This window comes from Patella vulgata, chromosome 1 (genome assembly GCF_932274485.2).
Source record: "Patella vulgata chromosome 1, xgPatVulg1.2, whole genome shotgun sequence".
NCBI classification, from domain to species: domain Eukaryota; kingdom Metazoa; phylum Mollusca; class Gastropoda; family Patellidae; genus Patella; species Patella vulgata.
The window spans coordinates 94,849,113-94,858,575 of record NC_065879.2 but is presented as its reverse complement, the minus strand read 5'-3'; the positions used below and the strand labels follow the sequence as shown (position 1 = coordinate 94,858,575).

The window sequence follows — 9,463 nt, the reverse complement described above, 5'->3', positions numbered from 1 at the left end:
TTGGGAAAGAACAAAGCCATCTTTTCACTCGTTATTTCCCCTCATTTGTTGAAGCAGATTTTGAACTTTATTAAGGACAGCGCACATGTCAACCGATCATTTACTGTAGCAAAACTTTACAAACAAAATAATGGTGAGTGTAAACGAACCGCCAGGGATGTCCTGATTTCATTAGTTAATTAGTACCGGTACCGGTATGTAGAAATGTAGTCTACCAACCAAATTTTATTTTTTGCGCAATCAATGGCTTTGGAACTTGTCAAAAATAATTGCCAAATATTAGAATTTCAAAACTGTATAAATGTTTTAAATTAAACTTTTACTCTTTTAATATTCAATTTTCTTTTTTAAAGAAAACAAAACAATTTTCAGTCCGAAATCAAAATCTGGTCCAAAAAGTGGTAATTTAATTTCAGTGCAATGTAAAAAAAGTTTGTTTTTCAATTAATTGACATGAAACTTGGTAGAATAATGGTTTATTTACTCCGACTTGGTAGAATAATGGTTTGTTTACTCCAACTTGGTAGACTAATGGTTTGTTTATTCCAATATAAATTCACAATCAATCAGGATGCCCGATGTGATTTGCGCTGGGCTTTGCTACGTGGAACTATATAGCACCATCTCTTATCTCGAAACACGGAGGGTTGAGAGATATCTACTAAAAGTCACACTACAGAGAAAAGAAAAAGATGGCACAAAACTATAAACTAGAAAAACATCATTCTAGATTGGATGTACAGAAAAACAATTTCACAGTCACAGTCATCAACGATTTCACGAAACTCATTACCATTCTATTTTGTCAGTGCTAAAATCCTAAACCAATTCAGTCACGTCGCAACCAATTCTGGAAAAATGATGAAAAAAGGTTCAACCACGCTGTTATTAGTATAATTCTTTGTAATTTTAAACCAAAAAATGTTGAGAATTTTTTTTAATATGACATGTTTAAGTTCAGATATGAGCAAACCATTCAGTACCAGATAGAATTAAGGTGGTAAACAAACCATCGAGGCTTAAAGCGATAATTTCATATTTTTTAAGAAAGTCAAAACATAATTATTTCTATGTCTTTTGCTCAATAGGTTATCAACTCACTATTTTACGACCATGGGCATTATTTCCCACCCTTAAAAATCATTGACACAGGAAATAATAATTACCTCCCTTGTTTTTCTATTGCCTCCGTGCATTAACTACCTTCAATTTCTCAGCTGGCAATAGTGACTTATAGGATTAATAGGATTATTCTTTAACAAGGTAGGACGGTTTATGGATACCATTTATTTTAAGGCTTTATTTTAATAAATTTTAAAAATATAACTTAAAAATATGAAATTGCAACTTTAATAGTAGACCGAAGAAAAGGTATAAAAGCTGAAATATAAGACCCATTTTTTGCAGTAGAAAAATTTACACTACATTACCTATAGATGTGTATTTTGATCTATATCCCACCCCTCACCAGTCTACGATGGCAGATATGGTAATTCCAACACAACTAAGCTAAGTACATTCAACACCAAGCAGCTAGGCAAGCATGCTGTATAATATATTATTGAAAAATATGAATTTGATAAAAGGTAATCCACTCAACTATAATCTGATAGACTATTCACACTGTATGATTAGTAAAACTTCTAATACGGCTGACCAGGTTTGAAGTCCCAATTAGGCGTATTCGATACGATGATTGCATAAGCTCAATAGCATAGAAAGGGCGGGACAGACCACAAACAGGCTTTTATTAAAAACACTCTACACGAGCACAATTCCCCTAAACCAATAAACGTCCTACAGGTACATGTACTGGTCCATTATTGCACAAGGTGAACCCGCTCACGTTTTATAAGTTGTTATCAATTTGATGATTGTTATTTCAGCTTTTAAACATTTGCTCTCATCACACAAATCCTATCAATGTATGCATTTTAAGCAGGGGGAGAGAGATAGAGAGAGAAATGGGGTTTTACGTCCAGTAGACACAAACTAGGTCATTTCGGGACTAACATATGGTTTAATTTATTTATTTCAATAATTCTCTTCCGCGTAGGGGTCTTTAGCGGTGAGAGGAAACTGGAGGACCCAGAGAAAACCCACGAGGTTTGACAGGCGACCCTGCTCCTTGTCACGTACAACCCGGAATCAAAACCCCGCCAGTTGACTCAATGACAGACCGTATGATACAGCGCACGCGTGCTAACCATTCGGCCATCCAACCCCCCAGTGAGAGAGAGAGGGATGTGGAGAAATGGTTTTAACTCCACTTGACTAAGACTAGGTCATTTTGGAACTAGCATATGGCACCATTTTGATTCAATAATCTGCTTGCCACTAAGGGTAGCATTACCACATTCATCCTCAGCGCTGTGTGACACTCAGTCAGCGTATTGACCGTGTCCTACACTCCTCGGGCACAGAGTGCCAAGAAGAAATATCCGATAAAAAACTCACAATTTGTGTCAACATATTTTAACCTATATGAATAAAAAGCCAATTAAATTACCTTTCTAGTAATACAAGTTTCGTTTTTGTTCTTTATTGATAATGCACTCAAAACACAAGTTATAAAATACCCACGCTAATATTACGTCACTGGCAGTTAGCCATTGTTTTTCCATTAGCAAATTAATTAGTATTCACGGCACGCCCGGGTTTTTGAGCGGTATCTCGCTGGGGATTCTCATAGCTCGGAAAGTTCTTCACGTACGTCATTGAAACTTTAAACGAATCATCAGGAAGAACCCTGCAAGGTTCCGCGGCATTCCCGATCAAAATGGCGGGTATAGTTTTTGAGATACAAATGTTTTAAAAGATTGAAGTCAAATTTTTCTAAAACTCAATGTTGCGGCTGGAATTTTAAAACGGTGAGAACCTTTATGAAATATCGTAGATTATAATGATATATGTGTCGTCGGTAATAAAAACTGTTTTCATTGAGGAATAAGCCGCAGAAGTTTGGTTGCCAAGCCGAGTTCTTACGGCGAAAACTTCACGGGCGATTCCATTCATAGCAAAATGGTATTCCCCTATGACGAACATTGTTGACATCATATGATTGTTGAGTCTGATTGGACAAACTCGCATGTCATTTCAGCTGTAGGGGGTGGAAGGCGGGTAATCCTTCCATGGATGCTATCACGCACGATATAAACAAAACACTTGTTATTTTGACATTTATGTATGGATTTGATTTGACAGTTGTCTTGGAACCGAATGACCAACATGTATGTCCCATAAATTAGTTAATTTTAGATATTAATCGAATTACTAAAACTATAATAGTATAATTATTTACCAAACATTTCATCAGTAATCAAGTAGTCTAGAGATTATAGGCCTATCAAATAATATTATCATTTTGATTATGAAACTCAATAAAATGGATCAATTTTAGATATTAATATAATTAGTAAATTATGTAAAACTACAATTATTTAAAAATCATTTTATCAGTAATCATGTAGGCTAATTAATATTATCATTTTGATTAAAATGTAACGCAATAAAAATGGTTTAATTTTAGATATTAATATAATTAGTAAAATTATGGAAAACTATAATTATTTACCAAAATTTTTTCAATAATCTAGTGGGCCTATTAAAATTATTATTTTTATTAAAATGTAACTCAATTAAAATTAGTTAATTTTACATGTTAGATTGTCAGTAAAGGTTACTGGGCCTATATAAGCTAGACTACTTGATTATTGATGAAATGTTTGGTAAATAATTATAGAATAATCTTTCATTTCATTTTCCAATTATAATATGTGAGGGAATTTAGCATTCCTATATCATATAAAACTTTTGAAACCTATTTTTCATGTATTTGTGAAAGATGCAAGCAGTTTCATGAAGGCGCATCAACTTTCGACATTCCACGTCTCATCTTTGAAATATTGAACAAAATAAACAATGTCTAAAAACAACTTCTTTATTTAATATGTTCTCTGGTGGGTATTGGACATTTGGAAACTGTAATCCCCTCTTCAATACCTTTCCAATGATATATTACAACCCATACTTTGAGCACCGAATAAATGACACCCGATTGTGACGGAATCTGGCACATCGGCCATCTTGGATTCCAAGATGTCCGCCTTTTTTCTTTGAAGTCATGAAGTAGATCAAACTTACTTTATGGAGTGCAGAATGAAGCATTTTTAACAGCCGTGTAGTGTCATTTGATGCTGACCTCATAATTGCAGTACATTTTAATGGCGGTTTTAACCGCAATCCAAGATGGCCACCATCTCACGGGACGCGTATGTTGCAGAGGCATTTTGACGACAGAATTGAATTTGTCGTCCATTTTTCATCTGGGTGTCAAAATTTCAACTTATTGCTTTTGATATTACCAGAGTTATTGTAGGATCTTTAAAAGACTATTTTAGCCTCAAAAAGCCCTATTTCGAGGGCGTGTTTTGCCTATAGATAAGTCTATTACTTTTTGTCAGAAAAATGTTGCCATCTGCGATGAGAAAAATGTTCATAGAAAACTTATTTATTAACCGATTTTGAGAATTTAAAAAAAAGTTTCTTCATGTTTGAAACAGGCTGCATGCATTAAAACAGAGAAAAACACATCATCTGTTATTTGAAATTTTGATGTGGTAATGCTACTAAGGGTCTTTAGCAGTGGGGTGGCTGCAGAGAAAACCCATGAGGTTGAACCTACTCCTTGGAAATTAAATCTAAACAAGTTACACATTTAATAAGATTTATTTGAAAGTTAACAATTTTTAAAAAATATGAATAAAAATAACAAATGCTGGTTATTTACATAAAATAATAACAAAATGGTTATTAGGAAGGTTTCAAGCAATAATAGTGGGGTTTGATGGCCGAATGGTTAGCACGTGCGCGCTGTATCATTAGGCCTGTCATTGAGTCAATTGGTGTGGTTTCGAATCCCCGGTTGTATGTGACAAGGAGTAGGGTTGCCTGTCCAACCTTGTGGGTTTTCTCCGGTTCCTCCGGTTTCCTCCCACTGCTAAAGACCCCTACGCGAAAGCGAATTATTGAAATAAAATTAAACCATATGTTAGTCCCAAAATGACCTAGTTTGTGTTGAGTGGATGTTAAACCCCATTTATCTCTGTCTTTTTTTAAAGCAATAATAGTCTTTTGGTAGTTGTTATTTTTATGTTTATCAACTTTTGATCAGACAGATAGTCTGGTAACTAAGCGCATCATGTCTCAGCGTGAGAATCTATCATAAACAGCCTAGAAAAAAATAAATAAAATGAAATAAACAAACTGTAAAAAACAGAGCTAAGGATTAAGTTTTTATACCCACCTATTTTGAACTTTAAACAGAGCTAAGGATTATGTTTTTATAACCACCTATTCTGATCTTTAAAATAGACTTTGTAAATAAATATACTTTTCATTGGATACATAATTATCACCTTTACAATTTAAACATAAACGTTTTGTATTACATGAAATTAATGACGTTATAACTTTTATATATTACAGGAAACTGATTATATAAAATTTCTCCATCAATGTGTTGTATGTGATGAGATTTTTCTACAATATGATGATTTAGAAAATCACAATAAAATACATGTTAAAGAAGAGAAAACTGATGATGTAGATGAATATTGTCATGTTAAAGAAGAGAAAACTGATGATGTAGATGAATATTGTCATGTTAAAGAAGAGAAAACTGATGATATAGATGAATATTGTCATGTTAAAGAAGAGAAAACTGATGATATAGATGAATATTGTCATGTTAAAGAAGAGAAAACTGATGATATAGTTGGATATTGGGATGTTAAAGAAGGGAAAACTGATGATGTACATGAATTTTGTCATGTTGAAGAAGAGAAAACTGATGATATTGAAACAGTTTATCAGTGTAATTTATGTGATGAAGAATTTAAATTAGAAACAGAGTTAGAAAAACACTGTGAAATACATGTTAGTCAGCAAGGGCAAACAGGAGATAAACGATATAAATGTGATGTTTGTAGTAAATCTTTCACTGCCAATGATACTCTACAGAAACACATGAGAATTCATACCGGAGAAACACCTTATAAATGTGATGTTTGTGGTAAATCATTTAGTCAGAGTGGATCTCTACAGAGACACCTGAAAACTCATTCCGGAGTAAAACCTTATAAGTGTGATGTTTGTGGTAAATCATTTAGTCAGAGTGGATCTCTACAGAGACACATGAAAACTCATTCCGGAGTAAAACTATATAAATGTGATGTTTGTGGTAAATCATTTCGTCAGACTGGTCATCTACAGAACCATATTCGAATTCACGCTGTAGAAAAACCTTATAAATGTGATGTTTGTGGTAAATCATTCACTCAGAATATTAATCTACAGTCACACATGAAAACTCATTCCAGAGGAAAACCTTATAAATGTGATATTTCTGGTAAATCATTTGGTCAGAGTGGAACTCTAAGGGATCACATGAAAACTCATTCTAGAGGAAAACCTTATAAATGTGATGTTTGTGGTAAATCATTTTGTAAGAAATATGATCTAAAGATTCATATCAGAATTCATACTGGTGAAAAACCTTATAAATGTGATGTTTGTAGTAAATCATTCCCCACCAATGGTAATCTACAGACACACATGAGAATACATACTGGAACAAAACCTTATAAATGTGATGTTTGTGGTAAATCATTTAGTCAGAGAGGAACTCTACAGACACACATGAAAACTCATTTCGGAAAAAAATCTTATAATTGCTCGCCGATGTTTTTATAATAAAGTAGCCTCATATTATTTGTTGATTGGCGTTTAAACAACATTTAATTGACTTGATATGAAATCTGAATATAAATTATTCAATGGATAAACGTTTGTGATAGGATATGGTTATAATGTCTATCATCGTTTATAACATTTTTATAATAAAGGTATTTTACAATTACATTGACAGTTTAATAACTCACCGAACGACATCAGGAACTCCCACGTATGATCAAGTGTATTTGATATTCATGTCCATGAATCCCGTGCAATTTTCGCGTCAAAGTTTAACCACATTGTAATAAGATTCCCAGCGTTGATTGGATGCATAGTCATCGGAAAATTCCATATTCGCTTTGAATTTCAAATGGAGTTACGATAAAAGTTGTTCTTTATGTATAGAAATGGTTATTATTACATGTATATATAGCTAATAATGAATATATCGACAAATGACTGGCACCATTTGTATTTCTATACTTAAGTTTGGGATATCAAGTACTACAGGGTTATCCAAATTACCGATAAATGTGCTAATTTCTCGAGTCGTCTTCATTTGACACGTGGCCTATTTAAACAAAGGCAGCTTAAATGTGTCTACGGCATGATACAGCATATTAAATTCACTCTAAAATATTCCAATCACAAATGTCTAATCTATAACAATGTAAGACAATAATTCGGTGATTATGATTAGGCCAGTCATGTGGTAATTGGACCGTCAATAGAAGCTTGTCAACTGGTGGTATGTATGATAGTGCCAGTCCTTCATGTTTATAAAATGGTGCGGGAGCCATAAAAAGCTCCTGATACCTTGAATATATGCAGTTTATAAGTAAACAAAAACTGAAAGTAGTTTATTAATCTCAATATTTGGGAGAGGGATTTAGCTAATTTGCAGGAGTCTTTAATGACTCCTTCGAAGGAAAGCGAAAGCTCCCCTTAAACGTGAAGGACTGTAGTGCTATATTGTACACACAGTGAGATATTGTATAGATAATGTATATCCTATGTGTAGTGCCTGTGACGTCACCAGCCAATCAACCGGATTAAGGTCGTAATTGAAAAATTGAAAAGCGTTTTGGCGTGTCGGATACTTAAATGTTAACAGCGGACTTAATTTTAATCAGATTGGTGTGAACTTGCCGTAAAGTTGATATGGTTTCGATTCCCCGGTTGTACGTGACAAGGAGAAGGGTCGTCTGTCCAACCTCGTGGGTTTGCTCTGGGTCCTCCGGTTTCCTCCCACTGCTAAAGACCCCTACGTGCAAGCGTATTATTGAAATAAAATTTAACCATATGTTAGTCCCGAAATGACCTAGTGTGTCAAGTGGACGTTAAACTCCATTTCTCTTCCCTCCCTGTCATTGAGTCAAGTTAAGTGGTTTCAATCCTACACATGACAAGTGCTAGGGTCGCCTGTCTACCAACCTTTTGGAATTTCTCCCTCATTGCTAAAGACCCCTACTCTCAACCGAATTATTGAAATAAAATTGAACAAAATGTTAGTCCCTCTCCCACCCCCCTTTTTTGGGGTCTAACATTCCTTTTAGAGATCATAAGGTTTGTCATTCAGTCAACTGGCATGGTTTTGATTCCCGATGGTACAAATTCTTTCGGATATATTTGATTTATTTAATATTATTACAAATTATATATACACATGAACAAATTCCTTTATATACTTTTTCCGATACACTTTAGGATCTTCAATCTTGAAGAAATATAGGCACAACTACCGTTCATTTTGCCATGATGTCTACATGTAGACTACATGCATCTGACAGACGAGTGGATGGAATCAGACAATCGCTATGTGTGGAGTCATTTGTTCTGTATAAGGAGAAAGAGAGAGAGAAATGGGGTTTAACGTCCACTCGACACAAACTAGGTCATTTCGGGACTAACACTTGGTTTTTGATTTTATTTACATAATTCGCTTGCGCGTAGAGGTCTTTAGCAGTGGGAGGAAACCGGAGGACCCGGAGAAAACCCACGAGGTTGGACAGGCGACCCTACTCCTTGCCACGTACAACAGGGGATTCGAAACCACGCCAGTCGACTCAATGACAGACTTTATGATACAGCGCGCGCACGCTAACCATTCAGCCATCCAACCCCCCCTGTATAAGGAGAAGATGTTTATAAGTTGTTAGAACTTTTGTTTAATCCTTGTGTACAATGAAATGTTGATGCAATAAAATAAGTTTAAACTATAGTTTCTAGATCATGTTTATATTTGATATCAATTAATAAAGATTATATATTGACTTTGTTTAGTTTTATGTTGTTATTAAAAACAACATATGACTAGGGGGTCGAAATAACAGATTATACCAGCATTACAATAAAAACAACATACGACTAGGTAGGAATAACAGATTATAACAGCATTACCATAAAAACAACATATGACTAGGTAGATATAACAGATTATACCACCATTACAATAAAAACAACATACAACTAGGTAGGAATAACAGATTATAACAGCATTACAATAAAAACAACATATGACTAGGTAGAAATAACAGATTATACCAGCATTACAATAAAAACAACATACGACTCGGTAGAAATAAAAAATTATACCAGCATTACAATACAACAACATACAACTAGGTAGAAATAACAAATTATACAACCATTACAATACAAACAACATACGACTAGGTAGGAATAACAGATTATACCACCATTACAATAAAAACAACATACCACTAGG

At 34.2% G+C, this 9,463-nt stretch overlaps 1 protein-coding gene across 1 annotated transcript; it reads left to right on the top strand.

Annotated features, from left to right (window-relative positions):
• On the top strand, positions 1–7,872 carry LOC130012435 (zinc finger protein 501-like). Its single transcript, XM_056100392.1, has 2 exons — positions 1–133; positions 5,488–7,872. The coding sequence occupies exons 1-2, from the start codon at positions 131–133 to the stop codon at positions 6,751–6,753; spliced, it is 1,269 nt and encodes a 422-aa protein (XP_055956367.1). The 5' UTR covers positions 1–130; the 3' UTR covers positions 6,754–7,872.
• Positions 7,873–9,463: the final 1,591 nt, after the last annotated feature.